At 43.5% G+C, this 20,561-nt stretch overlaps 1 protein-coding gene across 4 annotated transcripts; it reads right to left on the bottom strand.

The window, feature by feature from the left end:
• Positions 1 to 6,733: 6,733 nt before the first annotated feature.
• Positions 6,734 to 20,303, bottom strand: tfap2a (transcription factor AP-2 alpha). 4 transcript variants are annotated; one of them, XM_037456386.2, is made up of 7 exons: positions 20,172 to 20,303; positions 15,338 to 15,757; positions 14,086 to 14,137; positions 12,394 to 12,619; positions 11,519 to 11,637; positions 9,617 to 9,758; positions 6,734 to 8,351 (listed from the first exon to the last, which is right to left on the bottom strand). In XM_037456386.2, the coding sequence occupies exons 1-7, from the start codon at positions 20,202 to 20,204 to the stop codon at positions 8,063 to 8,065; spliced, it is 1,281 nt and encodes a 426-aa protein (XP_037312283.1). In that variant the 5' UTR covers positions 20,205 to 20,303; the 3' UTR covers positions 6,734 to 8,062. The 4 variants fall into 4 exon arrangements, with proteins under 4 accessions (XP_037312283.1, XP_037312282.1, XP_062415245.1 ...); XM_037456385.2 differs by lacking the exon at positions 20,172 to 20,303 and adding an exon at positions 18,398 to 18,584; XM_062559261.1 differs by lacking the exon at positions 20,172 to 20,303 and adding an exon at positions 17,130 to 17,385.
• Between the last annotated feature and the right edge of the window lie 258 nt (positions 20,304 to 20,561).

Genomic DNA, 20,561 nt, shown 5'->3' with positions numbered 1-20,561 from the left:
TTGCGCGTTTGTGTCAATATGCATGTCAAAAGGTAATTGGGAAATTGTTCAGCAATGTCAAGTCCTGTTGGCAGTGTTTAGCCTGTGGTAAGATCAAAACCATTTCTTCACAGGCTCTGAGAGGCCAGACCAGGCTCTCTAACTCCCTCAACTCTGTTAAGCTAATATGGTTGTTTATCGTACAATATACTACGTTACAATCAGCTGCTCAAAGGATATTCTGAAAATCACCAATGATGTCGCGTTCATGCACTGCTATGGAAAGTTTATTTTTGTGACTAAGTTAAATTAACAAGCAATAAAGATGTAATTGCTTTTTCTGTCACGGAACTCACACGGATGACTGATCTGGTGACACTGCAATGGTCCCATGATCAGCAATGTTGTGTTGCAAGCTTACAACAAAAAAAACTGGTGTGAGTCCCAAAATCCCATAATTTGAAAATTGCGGTATTGCCTGAAATTATAGATCCAAATTTACCCAAAACACTGTCATATTATAGGACAACATTGCTATAAAGTAGTTTTGCATATTATATGTATTCAGTTCCAAATTCTGATTTATGGGTCACTTCCTTTTCACCAAATCTCAGTGCTGTTTTGCAGGGTGTTCCATTCTGTAATGCGTGGAATTGTTGGCTAAACAATGGAACGCTCTTTGGCATGACTTAAAGTAAGATATGGAAGACAGGCAGAAGAAATACAGCTTAGTAAAATGATAAAGGGTAATGATCCGGTCATGGTAATGCATGTTCAGTCACTTTTTCATGCATAAATAAATAATAAAATAATGATCATTTGTTGTTGTATAAATATCAATATGGAGAGAAGCAGCATGGACTAAACATTTTAACAGGGGTCCTTGCGGGTCGATTTATCTTTATTCTTCATTGAGATTTCAAAGTGGTCTTTTAAATAAAATAAAAAATATATAAAAAAGGAAAAAAGGAAGAAAAAAACTATATTTTCTGATAATAAATGGTGTTAATTGGCACCTGCAATCAGTCTACTGACCCTCCATTGAAGAATAAACTGCATAAGTGTGTCTTTCATTGATGAAGCTGAAACTGTCTGACCTGAAGGCAGAGACATGCCCATATGGACAGAATGGCCCCCATCACCTGGCGTTAGAGTTTTAGGACCCATTAACCTGGAAGCTGCAGGGGAATAGGTCCACATTATGTTCAATGTGTGTCCCATTTCTTTATGCATTTCTTCCACTTCTTTCTTTTATTATTTCGGGAAACAAATAGACCTTTGTGTTGGAACAAAGAACATTGTTCTCAGAATTTGAGCAAAATCGGTTTGGTTTCTGAGCAAAAAATGTGTGCCCAGCAAAAACGTGTCGGAGTCAAAAAGTATTTAATAAAATGGTTCTGAATAACAACTTTGGATAAGTTTAAAGTGAAGTACTGTAATGGATATTTATTTTGATTGGTAATATTTTATAGATATTTATAGATATTAAATATGCAATAACAGTATTATTGCAACGTTGTTGTTATTAATAAAGTTGTGTCTGAGGTTTAGGTCAAAAAAATCCACAACAAAACGTGCAGTTTGTCACAGAGAGAAAAGCGACACAAAAAGAAAAAAAGAGAGGGATGGAGAAAGGGAGACAGGGGCGCGGGGGGCCGGGGGTGGGGGGGGGGTACCAATCGTTAAAAGGGCCAAGCCAGTGAGTTGATTAGGTTCGGGAGCGAGAGAAGCTGCTGCGGCTTTCTTTGCGCACAGACAGAGTATAAGTCCTTTATCATGGGGAGGCACCGGCGTGGCCCCGAGCTATTGCTGGCCCGAAGCGAAGTACCAGAGAGAAGGGGAAAAAAGAGAGGGAGGAAAAAAGGAAAGAAAGGGTGGGGGTCTGTCATCAAACTTCATAATAACGCTCGGGGTTTGCCACAGCTGCGCAGTGACCCTTTTATTTTGCTGTGATGGAACAGATAGCTCACTATGAAAAAGTGTGAAATTATCCTGTCTATTAATTCAGTCAGACATCCACGCCCCCCTCCCCCTCCACAACTCTGTCATTTTACATCTCTTATCCGCGGAAATATGTGATTTCCTGGCAAATGCTACATTTTTACTTGAGTGAATTTTCCATCGTCGGTTCACAGAAAAAAAAAGTCAAAGGATGTCCGGGGTTGTGAAAGCTGTTCAACACAGGGCGACGTTCATCTGGCTGCTTTTCACACTTGCAGGACAAACGTTGTCGTTTTTTGTTTTTTTTTGCACAATTTAGGCAATTTGGTTTCCTTTTCGAATTACCTTTAATAGCGAAGCCATTTGAAGTGAGATCTAATACAACTTTTGTGTTCAAGTCATGTTTAAATTCAGTGAATTACATTTAGTAAGTCAGACTTATATTATTATTTTTGTTATTATTATAAACATTAGAACTATCATTGTCATTATTATTATCATTAGTATATCCTAATGATTTAATTTATTTACCACTACTACTTTAGCTTACTTTAAATTGGCCCTCGGCATTTAAGATTCGATCCAAACGCCTTAAGGTTTCAGTAACATCTGTGAGACCCCGCATCGCGCCATTTGTCACCGGATTTTTGTGTGCCTCCAAACAACAAATTACAGCCACGACGCAGGTTTTAATAAGCTATGTCAACTCGGTTGGATGACCACGTGGATGTGTCCTTTTTAATGTAAAGTAATGCTGGTCTAAAATAGCCACCAACATGTTCATTTGCAGTCATTGCGCATGCAACCGTTTTGCCAATAAAGCCTACCAACGTGGTGCACTGTCAATATGGTATATATATATATATATATATATATATATATATATATATATATATATATATATATATAGAGATTATATTACCTAAAAAAGAAAAAAAGACATATATGCTTTATATGTGTATTTATTTATTTGTTTATTAATTTATGAAGGGTCTGGTTTGATAAATAGTCTGGGGTTTGATTCATAGAGAGAGAGGGAGTTGATTGAAATGGCGTGTGCCTGGCTGACGGGAGCCAGTGAGGGACAAAGCCCCTGCGAAGCCACGGCCACTCGAGCAATTATTCCTCCACGCCGCATTTGGATTAGTGCAATGGAAAGAAGCATATGTTTCGCCCGGGGCAACACTCCCCCCCTGGCTGACTGCAGAAGATGCAGGGAGAGACTCGGGGAGGCACACATGGAGAGAGAGACAGAGTGACTGAAACTAGAATATTAAATTGTGATAACCAAGTGGATAATTATTAACACGATTTAAATCTACGTTTTTTTCATATATTTGGGGATACACAAACTTGTGAAATTGTGAAACTCGTCCTCACACTGGAAGACAACTAGGGATCCTTCCAACAAACATTATTTATTGTTTATAAAACCTTTTCAAAGTGGATAATACACACATAAATATGTGTGTGTGTGTATATCATTTTTTTGGTTCACGCGTGCACGTGAAGAGGAGCACGTGTTCTCACGTGTCAACCAATCAAACGCCTCTGATTGTTTTTGTGAATGAGCCGTATTGGACAGTGGAGCTGCAGAGCAGCGCCTATCAGGAGTCCCTTTGTTTATTCAAAGCCGCCTAATGTTTTCTAATCGATTACCTAATGTCTCAAGTAATCAAGGCTGATTTGGTGGAGTCATTGACCTCTCTTGGCTTCCGAGCCCTGGTTCACAAAAGTGGGCAAGGGGCCCACAGGGGGTCAGCGCCAGGGGAAGAGGAGGGGGGGGAGCAAAGCCCCAAATGACGACTGATGTCAGAGTTGAGGACAATTAGCCATTTTGCGCTTCATTGCAAACTTTAAAGTCATAATTCGATTCCGCCAATAGCCGTATCAAATGTCATTTAGAGGGACCCTGCGTCTTGTCCAAGCCACTTACTATTAAGCCGGCAGTTTGAAATGCGCCCGGAGTAACACATGTGATACAAGTATTGGCATAATAGGCGGCATATATATGTTTGCAGCAATTGCATCGATAAAGTAACCATCTGCTCTCCATCACGGAAGACTTTGCCTCTCACAGTGTCTCTGGAGCGTCAACGTGTGAAGTCAGTTAAAATGGATCAAAGCATCCCTCTTCCATTACGAAGGAAAAACGTGCACTATTGTACGGCCACAGTAATCCTCTGCAAAGGCATTCTTTTTAATAAAGTATTGGGGGCGGTGTGTGTGGGGGGAGGAGGGGGGGGCTGAAATTGTATCAAATTCCAATCACACCAATAACATGTGTAGCCGTGCAGCTAACGAATCCCTTTTGCTTTTGCCCTCCATCCCGTATCTTCCCATGCAGGCGAGCAGCTCCAACTCGTCGCCTGCAAGCGGTACAGTGCAGAGCGTCGCAGCGACGTTGCTACGGGCGATTTGGGCCACGCAGTCACTGCTTTCACTAAGCGGTGACTCCGGCAGCATCAACTAAATACTTTCTGACACCCCCCCCCCCCCCCCCCCCACACACACACACACACACACTCTCCGAACATCACTGCTGGCCGTGTAGAGTGGATTGGTGAAGGCATTTGTACAGGACCGATGTGCGCAGCAGTGACGCGCGCGCAGCTGGTCGAAGATGAAAAGTTGCACTCACGTGCTTAACGGACAGTGATCGATTGAAGGCGAGTAGCTTGAAAAATAAGTACAGTAATATAGTATATTTGCACTAGGAGCGTCAATTCCAGATCTGCGTAAATCCTCCATGCAAACGTCGCTGCAGCTTTTGATTTAAAGTATAGATTGGCGCCAGAAGAAAGCGCGCGCTCAGAGGTGGTTCAATTGAGTCTGTCTGTTTGGCCTTCATTACACCTCTGCTGCAAACTATAAATAACAACAGAGCGGCAGCCCAAGTGAACCTGTTTTTACCAGAGAAGCACATGAAATGAAAAGCGCATCATCATCTGCGGAGGATGCTTAATCACACAAAGTGTGTGCTATCACTCTAACCCCTAGCATATATTTCATTTCGCATATCCTGCAGAATATTTGATAACAACAAGGCCTAACACTTATTAATTACTATACGGGAATCAGCTGTAATTGCTTTAGTGGAGACAAGCAGCAGTTATGGATTGAATTAGTCAAATTCAGCTGGGTATTGCTGACTGGCTCATCAAATTTCACTTCCTTGTTATTTTTCTATTTTCTTATTTGCAAATGGCTTTCACTGTGAGGCCTTGGAAGAAAGTAGCTCTATTTGAGATCAAATTATGGCAAAATTATGATTTTGTATTAAAACGCCCTGCAAATTACAGACACGTGTCGGTGTAAACAAACGGTAGTTTCTTTTACACTCCAATTCCGTTACACAGACAAACACAATTACAGGCCTTGCGAGCCTCATCATCACGCACAAATATCCACCATTGTCACAGACACCCCTATTTCTAATGCGTTCGTTTCACCCTCACAAACGTGTTTTTCATTCAAGCAAAACGCCGATACATTTATTAAACAACATTAGCATTAATGACACACGTGAGGGGTTTCCTTTTTTTTAGCTAATACCTATGAATGATGTTTTAATACGATTGTTTTCCTTTAAAGTGACTATTTATGCTCAACCCCCCCCCCGCCCCCCCTACACACCCACCATAGCAGGAACAGCCGGGTAGTCTCTCCCCTTTATGACTGAGCTATTGTGCCCGAGGACAGGATCCCACACACAATCTGAAGACTGAGCCAAAAAAAACAGGGCTGACAGACAATGCCTCGCTTCACCTGCTCCAGCACTGTGCATCGCAATTATGCCAAGGACATGTACAGTTAGGCTTCATTCACCCTCTTGCAAAACAACTGCCTCAGAATTAAACCACGGGCCCCGAGAATCATGCAGATAATAAATATAGCTGCTGAGGAGATTGGAGGAAAAGGGGAGAGGGAAATGGAGGGGGAGGAGGGGTGGCCTGATGTTACAATATTTTAAACGGCATGGTTACCAGACAGTGAAATAGGGGATGCAACAACAACACACACAAAAAAAAACAGCAAGATGTATACATCACTAGACGGATTCATGCTCCAGACGAGATTGCTCTCGAGCTATATATAGGTGGCAGGCCGGCAATATACAATCAAAGTCAACTGAGATGTTATGCAACGGCTCTGCGCGCAGAAATAAAGCCAAGGCCGGCCTCGGATTTGCTCTAACTGCCCGCGTGATGGCCACATTTATGGACTCACTCGGGCAAACACAACGAAAGGAGACAGAATACCAGTTAGAGAAGGAGATTCTTTATGGAAGTAGAGGCCTAATTATATCACGGAATATGGATTTAAATCCAGCACACTGAGCGCTGATTGTTCATTGATTACACGGAGAGGCAAACAACAAATATTTGATGCATGTCTTTGAAAAAAAGGTTCCAGCACAGAATAAACCGGGGGAGAGCCGAATATAGCCCATAACAACCAAACATTGCACACCAGGCCTATATACATCTCAGAGGGTTTTAGCTGGAGGGGTGGAGCTGCACACTTCAAACGCGAGTAGATCCATTGTTGTGAGCCATTTGGCCCGTATAAGATCCTGTGCTCTGAACTAGGGAGTTTAAAGTAAGATTTTTTTTTATTATACTTGAGGGAAACAATGAGTTCAGCTGCTTATTGCAAGGAGCAATCGTCAGGGGAGACTTAAACTCAATTACTGTAGCCATTCAGAATGGAAAAATACTAAGACCAAAAAGGAAAAAAAGAGAAAAAAATTCCACCAGGGCGTTTCAAGCAGTGAATAAAAAATTAAAAGATATGAATAAAAATCGAGATGAAGCGTATCAAATATTTATTTTTTTTCTGGGCAACAAAGGACTATAATACATTGACAGGCATGGGAACTATTGCCAGCACATGTCTATACAATACAGCTAAAACTGCCTCCAATTTTGGACATTATCGGACATAACAAGATATCAGGTGGTCCCAAAAAATGTTTTTTTGAATGTCTTCCAACATTAAAAAAAAGACAATTTTCCATTTATTGCTTTTATGGTGCTTCAAGGAGAGAACAAGAGGTGAAACGTATTCTGATTGGCACTACACATAAAAGTTTGTATAAAAACGAAAATAGGAACACAAAAAACAAACAGCTCCTCAGGGTCTCACCTCTGTCTCAATTTTAAAGAAAAACTGAATAAGGATAATATATAGAGAGCGAAATGGATGTTTATTTCTATTCAATTTGTTCACTTGCTTCAATGTCGCCTCAACATGCTACAAGGGGGCTGAATTGAAATATCCCAGAGAAATAAAAAATACCCCAAACTTCTGTTTTCTAAGAACCATAAAATCACATGAAGAACTAACCGAATATTCAAACCCACTAAAACAGGAGGACCCAGATAAATAAAAAAAAGAAGTTTCAACAGACGCACCATATTTACAATTCCCATTAAATTACACATAAATAAATATATACATACATGAACACGGATTCCCTTATATAACTGCGAATCGTGTGGAAATTCAAAAAAGTTCGTTGGTCGCTTGGAGAGAGTGAGAGTCTACAACTGAAGTCATGACATGGAGCTCTGTGGATTTTCTCTTTGTTTTTCAAGTTTATTATTCACAATACTGATAAGAATTCATCCTCTTTTTGCTTCGTTTTTTTTTGTCACAATCGTAAAATTGAGATATAGAGGGATCGCTGGATCGCAGTCCGTTCGTTGCAGCTCATAAAAAATAAGGGGAGTACATAAAAAGTCCTCTGGCTGAGGCAACACACCTTTTCCTCGACCTGGAGCTGTCCCGGTGCAGCACTTTTTTTCTTTTCTTTTTTTCTTTTTTTTAAAATAACATTTCATATGGTTCAGGTGTTGGAAGAAGAAGAGGAAGAAGAGGAAGATTCTTGCCTCGTTTCCCCTTGAATCCAAAGTGGGATGTAAAAACAAAACATGTAAAACCGCGCAAGATCAGAAAGTGGCACGTTCAACTTTATCAATATTATTTATAAGGTATTTATAATATTTATATTGGGTGGGTGGAGGGCCCGGGGCAAGGCGGAGGGGTGTGGGGCCGGTGTAGAAGAACGGCCCCCCATGGATGGGAGGGGAGGGGGGGGGGGGGTTGGCCTTCGGTGCAGGTGTGGAAAAGGGAAACATCACTTTCTGTGCTTCTCGTCTTTGTCTCCGCCTTTAGTGCCGTTATCTGAGTGACTGTTGGGGTTGTTGTTGAGGTACATTTTGTCCATGGCTTTGATAGCCTCGGTCAGATAGTTCTGCAGGGCCGTGACTGCCGCGCACAGTGCCGGGGTCCCGAAGCCGTGCGAAATTAGACTGAAGTGGGTCAAACAGCTCTGGATTCCCGGTTCAAGGATGGGCTGCGGCCGTGAGTTCCCAAGCGGCGAGCGGTCCTGGGACAGCAGGTCTGTGAACTCTTTGCAGACTTGCCTAAAGAGATTGATAGAACGGCGCGTTAGTGACCAAGCCGGAGGGGGGGGGGGGAATAAAGCATACACGTCTGCGCATGCATTTTAAGAAATAAAACAAATCAAACCGGGCACAGTGCAATAGTTGCCATTTTATAATCTGGGTTTTACATTATGCATTTTCTTAAAGTAATTAAAAAGTGAACACCCGCAAAGTTGAGATGCTGTTACTTATTCAAATGGTTCTCCTTCTTTTTTTCTCCAAAACATCATTAGTGGACTACAAGTGTTTCTCCCTCTGCTTTGTTTTCAAAATGTATCACTTGGGTAAAGAAAATGTCCTGAGGCTACAAACAGGTGGAAGTTCAGCTCAGGAGCTCTTACTTACTTACTTACTTACTACGAGGATTTTAAGACAACATGAGCACTAACGATTTCACTGATTATCACATGCTTAAACACAATTAAACGAAAAAGTAATGATAACCCACGGTGTCATTCCCTCAAACCACCTTCCTCTATACATCTTAATTACATGTAGTACACTGTAAATATGTGCAGATTTTTTTAGATCGTGTAAAACTTTATATTTTACATTATTTAAAGGTTCAATCAAGTGACCTTTATAACACTGGAAACGCCTTTAACAAGCAGTAAACAGCTGTATGCAGTACGTCATCAATATTATATGCAGGTCGTTCAAGGAGTCCCCATGTTTCAGGTAATGCATTTTAAAAATAAATTAAAACAAAAGCCAAAGGCAGCGCTGCAGGTGAACCAGCTATGTGTCAATGTCGAAGGAATCACAAATGCACACTAAACACAGCTGTGCGTGCAGATGAGGGAAAGGCTCAGTCAACATACCAACAGCAGCACGAGAATCCTTTGAATTATCATGTATGCTTTAATAATAAATCGCCTGTGTAGCCCAAATAATGAGAAAATAATTGTCCGAATAAAATCTGTAATTAGCAGAAATGTAACATTCAGGGGTGTGTGTCCAAAAAAAGAGTATTAATTAGTATGAAGCTAGCTAATAGTGGACTTATATTATCCCCGAGCAATGATGACCAGCTGGTTTATCATAAGGCCACATCTGACATAAAATGTAACGTATTTGTTCCGAGATCACTTTTTGAAATTGTGACACGGAGGAAAATTGCATTTTAGTAAGATACAAAATGTGCATGTAACAAATGTGTGTTAAATACCCCCCCCCCCCCACACACACAGTGGCAACGACTGGCGTGCGTTTGTGACACAGTGAGATGTGATAACAGCACTTACTTTGTGGCCAACAGCATGTTTTTTCTTTGGACTTGTTCGTTTGGGTCGGAATGCTGACGGTTTACATACTCAGCTACCGCCTTGGCTGGAAACTCGGTCTCGCATACATAACCAAAGTCCCTGGCAAGATGAACCGCTTCGCCTGAGAAAGAAGGGGAAAAAGAGAGCAGAATGTGTTTGCTTATTAAATATGGTTACATCAAATTGAGAGCAGTTCACACAGCCCCTGCTTGGCCTAACGCATGCTAATCGGATCCGAGCAGCGCGTCTAGCCGCCAGGGTGATGGCACCTGTGCCTTCAAAACAACACGAGGGATCGTACCCTTAAAATAATAATCAAACAATAATAAAACCAAGTTATTTCTTTGCTCCACACCGTGAGAGCGGTTAAAGATGGAGGGAGGGAGGGGGGACCATGAGTGGATGTGAAATATAGACGGGGCGTCATGCTTAACGCCATGTCATTGATTACCAATGCCTGCACTTTATTGAAAGTCCAGCCGATCACATTGACACGGGGAAGCCATTTTAAACGGCTATCCCTAAATCTCACTTAGTTTTTACTGATCTGCGAGCATCACAGCTTTCAATCTGTCCAAGAGAAGTTCGCTTCCTTTGTTGGTTGTTATTTTTATTTACCCTCCCAAACCCTTTGCTTCTTCTTTGCTTTTAATTTCCTGAAGCAGTAGAGTTTTTTTTAACTGCGGGGCTTCCTGCCCATAAGCCTCTACTCCGGAAGAACGCATACGCCAATTAGCATCAAAGCTCAAGTCCAGTAAACTCGTTTCCATTAAAAACCGAGCGGATCCTCAACAATGACAGCGCTTCTGCAAACGCACGGTGTCTCCACTAAAGCACCGGGTGACTTCTCCCACCCTCCGCGGTCCACCAGCCCCGCACGTGCCGCAACCACTCCTGTTATTACCGAGAATCAAACATTTCTGCAGGGCTCATTACAAATACACCGCCACATTTCCACGAAGCGCAGTGAACACTGCATTCGGCCCTTCCGTGCAATAATGATTAACAGGGACCAATGAACCATCTCAGGCTTTCACCTTTGTAAACCCACAGCACACTAAAATACCACCGCACTGAATAATAAGGTTCAACTCTGCAAGCAAAACGGATTCATTCAGTCGCGTAAACAAAAAAAAGAAAACCCTCTTTTCAGCGCGCCACCGTTGACTAATTTATTCTGTAATAGGCGCAAAACATATAGCTCCCGATAGGTCAGCGCCATGCCATTTGCATGCAACAAAAGTCGGCAGTGACAGCCAAAGAACGGGAAGCTATCAACGAAATAATTAAGTCACCATTAAAATACAGACCCTCGCCGCCGCACCCGGGCTGTAATAATGTTTGGATGCACGCAGGGTTAATGAATCAATCGACTTCTCATCCGTGAGGTGAAGCAGCTCGGCGGGGCCCAATAAACAAGAAGGACTCAATAATTAACTGGACTTCGACATAAATTCATCCAGTGTATAAACTAGGCCAGCCGGCCGTGGACCTGCAAGTAGGCTCCTGGAAGCGAGGGCCAACGCTGTAAAGCCACTAGAATCACCAGCACCATTCTCTCTCTCTCTCTCTCTCCCTCTCTCTCTCTCTCTCTCTCTCTCTCTCTCTCTCCACACACACACACACACACACACACACACACACACACACACACAGATATCCTTCATGCTTTATTACTTGCGAGGCAAAGTCGGTCCACATTACACGGATGAGCGCATATGCTGATTTCCAACACACAGAGAGAGAGAGAGAGAGAGAGAGAGAGAGAGAGAGAGAGAGAGAGAGAGAAAGAGGGAGCGAGGTGGGGGGGGGACTGTTTGAAAGCACCTGGTATCGCGGGAGCAACAGGAGTGGGAACGTGATTTGTGGCTCACAACTTACCTTCGACTAGTGACGTCAGCAACGTGACGTTGGCAGCTTTACGTCTGCCCGCAGGTAGATTCAAGCCGATTTTATCCAGCTTCTCCCGTAAGGATCTTCCTCCATTCTTAGACTTGGCCCTGAGACGCATAAGAGCAGATATGTTAATATATAAAATATGCAATAATGTCGTGAAAGTATGGGGAAGCTGTGTTTAGGACTTACACGTCATGCACAAATTGGCAGATATTTCTTCCAATTATGTCCTTTCATATTCAAATTGTGGTGACGCTTTCAAGGATGCATGATATCGTATATCAGCCAATAAATGTGGTCCAGCTCTTTGTCACAAATTAAAAGGTGGATGGACATGAATTTATCAGGCTTTGCCTTCCATTATATCTCACAGATAAATAATACTAAAAAAAAGCCAGCCTCCTCACCGGCAGCCAAATACTGTACAAAACGAATATATAAAGCCCTACTTAATACGGAGGACTATTACTGGCTGCGTGTCTACAGCACTTCAGACAGTTCATTGGAGACCAATGTTTTCACGTGTAATGCCTTCACTGGGCCTATAGAGCTGGGGCATGAAACAGACTAGGCCTACATTCATTTGAGAGCGAGAAGCGAGGGAGAGAGAGAGAGAGAGATCCAGTGCGCTAGTGAAGTTAATATGGAATTTAACAGACCCCTCCTGCTTTAAATGCAGGAGCTAGGTGTCATGGTTGGTCGATTTTAATTATTCTTGGTACAGAGGAGAGAGAGAGACAGAGGCTCACAGAGAGTGTGGATTGGTATAGAGGGAGAGAGTTCACACACACACACACACACACACAGAAAGACAGGTACAGAGAGAGGAGTTTTTTTAGCAGCCTTCTAGTCGAACTCACCTCCTCAGCACTCCACCCAGCAGGGAGGCGTTGAGGCACTCGGGCGGCGAGAGGCGCCTCTGCACCTCCGCCACAGTGACCTTGTACTTTGATGTGGAGCTGAGGAGGGACAGGCGACCCGGAACCGAGCAGAACACCTCGTTGGGGTTAACCACTCCTCCGAAAAGACCGTCCTTATTTACGGGGATGGAGGAGATGTTGTTGTTCTTGGATAAAGACACTGGACCTGTAGCCATGAGAGAAAAGGGATGGTGAGAAAGGAGGGAGGGAAGGGGGGGGGGGGGGGCGGGGGGTGAGACCGAGAGAGACCGTGCTCAGTGGATTTCATGCAATGCAGAGCCTTGGCTAAATGAGAAGGAGGCGGGGAGGAGGGGGGTTAGGCCCCGGATTTAAGAGTTTTAACACCACATGTGTACACTTTCAGGAGAAAGGACACGCAGAGAAAAGCGCCAGATATGAGGATTATAGTCATGGAGAAATAATAATTACTAGTAATGTGTGCGCCATGTTGAATTATTTAGCATTTAGTTGCCATATTTTTCGAACAAAATATTTTATATCTCGTGTATTTTTGTTTTAATCTGCATTAGCATTGCCTTACAACATCTACGTGTGGAGACTCCGACTCCCCAGGATATCACCTCCGTTCGTTTCATTTTTTTGCGCACCGTGGATCGACTTTGCACAAAGCGGCCACGCCAACCCAGAGATTTTTGGTTCAGGTCTACCTATTTTGACATATCCACGGTATCCAGCAAAATCGCCCGTGTGTGATTTCAAACCTAGGGTGGTGTAGGGGAAGTGTGTGTGTGTGTGTGTGTGGGGGGGGGGGGGGGGGGGGGTTCCCAGCACCACTGGGCTTTACACCGTTTTGGTGTGCAGTAACCGGAGACAAAGGGGACTGTGCGCCTTTGGATAGATCACTTGTGACATTAATGGCTCAGGGGAGCCTAATAGAGACAATAGGAGTTAAACGAACTCTTGAGATTACTAATATAAGGAGCCAATTATCATGTTGATGCGCAGATAGACGCACTCAAAATAGAGAGAATATATAAGGGGCAAAAGCACAGAAATGGAAATAAAACTCGCCCCATATCTATTGTGCTGAGTTCTAATTTGACCTGACAACACGCTTTTGAACGCGAACATGAACAACCCCCCCCCCCCCCGCCCCCCTTCCCTGTTGATATAATTTCCACAGTAAATACATAAGAAATTATCTTATTTATCACCTAATCACTCGGTGCTTTATCAAAGCCAAGTTTTACCTAAAGGAGTAAAATGGTCACGCAGAGACCATCCAGCGCTACCAACTTCCATTTTAAATTTGACCGTGCAGCTATTGGCTTTCTCCACTGAAGTGCCAGGAATCGTATAGGCCTGAATCTTTGTCCATCAATACCACGGGCACACAAAGCCCACCAGCTCTCCTCATCTCCTCTGAAACGCTGACAGTAAATTCCATCAACGAGAAGAGAAGAAGAAAAAAAGGTGCAGCCAGTTTGATGCACTTGGAAACCATGTAATGAAAAATAGGCTACTGCGTATTAGGATCAGTCAGGCATTACCGCATTGCATCGGGGTCTCTCGAGCAGAATAGTGTATGCGTGTGTGCGTGTGCGCGCGTGTGAAGCCTATTGGTGTGCAGCTTGCAGAAACATGCATGATATCTCGGAGGAAATTGCTTACCTTTTTTAATTACAGTCTGGTCGGGAATATGAATTCCTTGATCATCAACGGACTATGCAAAAAAGAAAAGAAAAGAAGAAAACAAAAATTAGCACAAAGGCAGGAAAAATATCAGCCCCAGTCGCGTGTGTGAAACGCGTGATGCTGCACACGAACAAAGCCTGACACAATTAGCGGCCACAGTCACCCAACGTGGAGGGACTCGAAGGCCTCCATACCTGTTATTATTGTCCACGGCTGTTTTCAGCGGGTAACACTGATGGGCACATTACACCAGATCACAAAGTCAGACTTAAATAACGAGGCTGTGTCGCCCCATAATCCTGACCTAATTTCGCCCTCGCATCGGCTCTACTCACAAGGAAACTTCTAATCTAGATTGGATAGTAATTACGGCGGCGCAGCCTATTAAAGGCCTATGAACTAATTAGAGGATTATTGGTGTTTGTTTCTGATTAAAAACTGGGAAGAGTGCTCTAAATAAGAACTGAGGGTTATAGACAATTTTCGGCGCTCATTTATCATGCATCTTTAGAGATCGCGCACCGATTACCATAACTCAATCCACCAAACTCAACCCTCCTGTAAGGGCTTCACGATGGGATTGTTGGTTGCGCAGAGCCGCGAGCTTCATCTGTTTTTAGACTGAGTTAAATATATAGTCAGACAACACCAAAAGAACCCTGTGGAAATAAGGGCGCTGTTGTCTATGTATTTATCGATCTCATTTAATTCGATTAAACTGATAAGGTGGTGCAAAACCCCATCGAATGTAGCAACAGAGACGCATTATCATGGGGAACGTTTGTAAACTATATTCTATACATAACATTATTGGAGCTAAATTGTTCGAAATTATCATGATGAAATTAAACATAATGTCATGCTATTTTTTATAGCATTCAGATAAAACTCTTTATTACGATACTAATGGATGTCATCCTGCTTACATTTATTAAACTAGAGCAACAACAATAATAATGTTGAAAACACTACAAATGGCTATATAATATTAAAATAATAACCTAATTATGAAAGGCGGGGCGCTTGAACAAATTGCACGTCAATAAATATTTATTTAAAACAAAAATATTTTACATGATTATATTTATTAAAAACGACACCAGTGCTGTAAACCAACTGTGCTTTTTAATAATCAACTTTTTTTCTTTCTTTCTCTTCCCCCCCCCCCCCCTTTTTTTGAACAGAACAATCTAAGCCCACGAAGAACCTCGGCTAAATGCCGCCTCACCTGAACGTCGTCTAAAGAGTGAGGTATTCCATGGAGAGAGATAGAGTCCGACAGTCCCGTATCGATGCCATGGCCGGACGGTAGGAGCACTTCCCTGCGGTACTCCCGGCACAGCTGGTGGGGTAGGCCGCGGTGCTGGTGCAGCAGGCCGCTCTCCTGACTCTGCCTCTGGCCCGGCCAGCCCGGGTGCTGCGGCTGCGGCTGGGCGTGCAGGGAGTTGAGGGAGTACGGGTCGTTGACGTGCGAGTAAGGGTCCTGAGACTGCGGATAGATGGGCTGGTAGGGCGGAGGGAAGTACGGGGGCTGGAAGTCCGAGTTCGGCGTGTGGGAGAGCGGAGGCGCGCTCGTGTAGGGACTCTGGCCCACGCCGCCCAGCTGAGGTAGCCTGGCTGTCCCATTGCTGGTGCCGTCGTGACGGTCCTGGCAGGGGAAGACAGAAAGAAACGTGGTAAGCCTAAATGCACTTCTTTTTTTAAATAAAAATAAAAACACACACACACACACACACGCGCGCACACACACAACCATAAATGATTGCATTCTCCCTCTTTGTTTTAACTGCAGAAGGCTCTGGGCTTATGCTGGGGCTTTATCAAACATGGCCTGAGTGACAGGAATCTGTAGCCTATTAAATCTGAGGAACTTTGTGGATTTAAAACAATAAAAACAACACGTTGACGCACCGAATGGGGATATTTTTTGCAGTTTTAGAAATACAATAACTTATATAATAATACAAAGGTATGATTAAATCCTCAAATAAAAAACACAACATTCGAGATGAGTATAACCGAGCCTCGTATTATTCCAACACTTCCCCAGTGTCCAGCATGCAAGATTCTCAAATAATAACCAGAAAGGAAGCGTTATAACACAATCAGATATGCAAACAAATTTCCAAGTGTCCGAGACGGAGATCCAGCAACTTACCATCGCGGAAAAACTGTGCACTAACATTTCAAAGGATTTATTTTTGAATAATCAGTTCAAAAACACACTTTGAGTGTTTAGGGTTGGGAGGGGGGCGAGCAAATGGAATTAACCAGCCAAACAAAAAATAGCCCCCGAAAGAAGACTCTTCTCTCCCGAAAAGCTCACGATGGCCCCGGCGGTCAGATATGTGCCACAGAAGCAGGACGATAATCCATCAGAAATAAACGGTTAGATCCCCGCTGCCCTTCGTGTGGGTCTAAAAAAAATGTAGATATTCGTCGGTGCTGGCAGATTTGGGTAGAAAAGTTTCTCTTGGTTGGAACCCTCTTTTCTCCCCTTTCTCTCCTGGCTTCTATCACAGTGCTGCCGTCCCCTCGCTTGAGCTCATATTAGCAAAAGAGCCGCTTCTTCGTCTCCCTCTCGGACTCCTAATAGAACGTATTCATGACTGTTAATACCGCAGGAATACTTAATAATAAGGAAAAGAGCGGTCGGAAATCGGGCGTGAAGCGGAGGACGCAACTCAAGGCAGGAGTCTGCGCTTTAAATGACGTCCATTGAAAGGAGGAATCAGTATATCTAATCAGCGATGGGGAGAGAGGGAGTGAGAGGGAGAGAGAGAGAGGGAGACTGTGGAGGGAGTGGAGAGAGAGAGAGACAAAAAGAGGGACACTCATTCCCGTCTGACGAATCAGAAAGAGAGAGAGGGAGGGGGGGGGGGGGGGGTCCGAGGGAGGAGGGGGGGGGGATTTTAAAAGGGTCCCAAGGCCAAAGCGCAAAAGTGAAAGAAAGACATAGGAATGAAGGGAGGTGGACCACAGACCAGGGGGGAGAAGCCGGGGAAGGAAACATCGTGCACCTCTGAGCTGGGTGAAACTCCTGCAGAAGACGTTCCGGGCGGCTCACTTCTACAGATCCACGCTTTGTTTTCCGCCTCAGACTCCGACAGCGAGCGGTCCTCCATGGGGCTTTCTCTCCCTCCCTCTCTCTCCCTCTCTCTCCTCTGTCTGCTCCGACGAATAAATCCACCGGTTTCCGTTTCCGACTCCAAAAAAGACAAGAGTCGCACACCGGCTAACTTCTAGAAAAATGTTGACGGAGGGTAGCGGCGGGTGGAGGTGGAGGTGGAGGTGGAGGTGGGAATAAAATGCCCAAAGTCTACATGACAGGACCGCGCGGATCCGGCGCTCTCAACAACTTTTTTTACACGCGGCTCAAAGAGCTCCACTCCCCCCTTTTTTTGCCTCAGCACACCTTTTTCTTTTTTCAAATAACGAAACGTCGGGCTGTGACTGGATTTCATTTGCACGTTTTTTATATTTATTTGCATCCACCAGAGGGGAAACATTGCCTGTAAATAACAAATTACAAAAATAAATGTAAAATCTCCACAATCTAAACGCAGGAGGTGCCGAGCTATTGTTGATATTTTTTTTGTACATGAATATCCTCTCAGGACGCGAGTGAAAACACGCTCAACCGGCTCCCCCACTCCTAAACAAGTCCGTGATATTGCTGCCAAACTTTGTCTATGGCCACAACAACATCAGTCAGCGCGTACACCTCATATGGACATGCACACACGCGTCATGTTTCAAACAAATTAAAACTCAGGAGTAAATTTTGGTAAAGCAGCGAAGAGTGGCGCTTGCATTTGCCATTTGGTCAGAATATATTTATATTAATTAAATTAATGGAGTACACATTTTTTTCCACGTGTTGTTTTATATATGGATATAATATTTTATGTGATATTTTAAAAATAAAATAAATGTAACTAGTGTGAATTGAGATTTTACATTTTTCTGTGATTGCCATAATACAAAATTAACATTAGTATTAATATTGTTGATATATTTCTTACTATCGATTTTACTACTATCATGTTATCTTCTAACAAGATCTAATTTTCTTCTAAATTTGCTACAAACAAATTTAGACAAACAGAGGATCCTAGTAAATGATATTACAAAAACATGTATCTAATACTTTCTGCACTTGAATTAAATGTGTTCACTAACACCTGTCAAAAGACTGACATTTTAAATCAATGAAATACACCCCTAAAGTGATCATCTCAAACAAAAAGTTAAATTAAATTAAACAAATCAAAGAGGAGTCCCTTACCTCGCAATCTTCATATTTAATGTTATCAGTTAATTTCCAAAGCATTTTCATGGATTGTTGAGGTGGATATTGAGTGGTATCGCCTTAGCCTTGTTTTCACTCAGTGGATTGTGCTCCCCGCTCAGAAAAACTACTTTTATTGAAGCTGTGGGCTTCTGTCTGTCTTGCGCTCTGAGGTCTCCCTCTAATGGTGGAAGTGAAGGGCTGGAGCAGCTCTGTAATAACACTGGCACAGGGCCTCATTAGCATATCAACAGTCGTTTGATCCCCCCCCCTCCCTCATTCACCCCCCTCCTCCCCTCATCTGCTCACACAACACCAATGGACAGCGTACAGGTAAATGGTAAAAACTAAAACGATAGGAGGCTATACCTGCTTATTATTCCTGTTCAGCGAGCGTGCGTGTGTGTGTGTGTGTGTGTGTCTGTGTGTTGGGGGGGGGGGGGGGGGGGGGGGGGTGGTAGAGTCATGCATTTGGATCTGCATGCACCTGGAACGGTTTCTGCAAGTCGAGGCTCGAGCAAAGCACGTTGGACTGCAGAAATGATGACGTTCGCGTTCGATTTTATAATGAAACATAATAATAATATTAAAATGTCTTTCATGTAATAAAGAAGTCTACACTGACTGAGAAAAAAAAATCTGCTCATCCTCGTTTCTCCATTACTTTTCTAGGACAGCGGGCCTATGCAAAGACAACCCTGACACACACTTTTGGGCTTTTTTTAAACTCCCAAACTGTTATTTTAATCCCATTGAGAGTGCAGACCTGGAGAGGCTATTCTTCCTATGTTATGGTAAGAAGGTGAGCCATTCGGAGCGGCTCTACAGGTCCATTGACTACCTTTAAGGGGAGGGGTTCGGGGGTGTGGGGGGGGGGGGGGGCGAGGGAGGGGGGCAGGGGTGTGTGGGATGTAAATAATTAACACAACAACACGGCCTTGTTTCATTTGAATGAACGGCTAGGGGAGCCTGGCTCTTCCCTGTCGCCGGCCGAGCCTTCACCTCAGCAGGTCGCGGGTCAGCAGACGGGTCGCTGGCTCTTTCAAGGCGTTGGCTCCTCTCGTTTTAAAAAAAGAAAAAACTGGATTACCATTTTTGGTGGGAGTGCCTGTTTTTTTTTGTTTGTTGTTGTTGCATCAGTTGGGCTATTAATGAGAATTGAGCGCTGAAACTGGCTGACAATGACAGCTATATGCATGTGCGTTTCTGTTGATCCAGCCCGGCTGTCTGTGGGTGATCGGTTCTTTTTACACGAGTGATACTAAAGTCGTGGCGTTTGAGCAGGTCGTCGCCGTCATTCTCATCACGACACAAAACTAGGCCTGTGCTTCAGTGACGAGACCATGGATGCTTCGGAACATTTAATCCCAATGTGGATCCCCTGTGAATATGGAGGCTAGACGAATCAGATCTCACCTCAGAGACGCAACGACAAGATAAGGGCTACGTTACGTTTCACATCAAACACTCCACGACCAAGCCCACGTCTCGGGATTTCCACACATTTCTCATTTCTGATTCGAACACATGACCGTTCGCCTGAATTATAACGATCACCCCCCCAAAGACAGAAACTACGTGATGGGTGAAAGGCTACATAGTTTACACAATAAAATAACTTCTTCGTATGTGATCTCCTCGCGGATTATAACGTTAACTACACCAACTCTCTTTTAGGAAGAGCAGCGTCTTGCTACAATAAAAGTAGACATTTTGACAGTTCGCATGGTTAACCCCGTCGTGTCTTTGTCTTAAAGTAAGCAGCACATACCTGCCATTCTCCCATTTTGCCCATAATTGACATTCTGTATCTCCTTTTGCCTTTGGTCGTTTTCGGTCGATCCGGTTCCGTGTCTATCTCATTGAGCCTTCGGTGCCGAACTGAACCTTTACTGTTTTTTTTCGCCTGACCGGATCGTCTCACCTGGCCATAAAAAGTGGTGCGGAGCCACCTGGTGACGCATGCGCGATGATCCGGGTGTGGACGCATAAGGAGAAACTACCTGGGGAAAGTGGAATAGACTACTTTGTGCCTGATTTGTCTTTTTAAATACTTCGTGTTTTTATGAAACAATAAATCAGCGAACGAATATGTTTTTTAAATTTTAGTTATTGTTGAGGAAACCTCAGAGATACCGGACGGCTTAATCATTAGCTTATC

Source organism: Pungitius pungitius, chromosome 19, assembly GCF_949316345.1.
Source record: "Pungitius pungitius chromosome 19, fPunPun2.1, whole genome shotgun sequence".
Lineage (NCBI taxonomy): Eukaryota > Metazoa > Chordata > Actinopteri > Perciformes > Gasterosteidae > Pungitius > Pungitius pungitius.
The sequence above is the reverse complement of the archived record's forward strand: the minus strand, read 5'-3'. Positions and strand labels throughout refer to the sequence as shown.

Excerpts from the sequence above, each read along its gene's own strand:
- tfap2a (XM_062559261.1), bottom strand. The coding sequence starts at position 17,234 with ATGGAGGACCGCTCGCTGTCGGAGTCTGAGGCGGAAAACAAAGCGTGG. Across the intron at positions 14,138-15,337 it reads ACTCTTTAGACGACGTTCAG|TCCGTTGATGATCAAGGAAT; the intron begins GTGAGGCGGCAT and ends TTTTTTGCATAG. Across the intron at positions 12,620-14,085 it reads CCAGACTGTAATTAAAAAAG|GTCCAGTGTCTTTATCCAAG; the intron begins GTAAGCAATTTC and ends TCATGGCTACAG.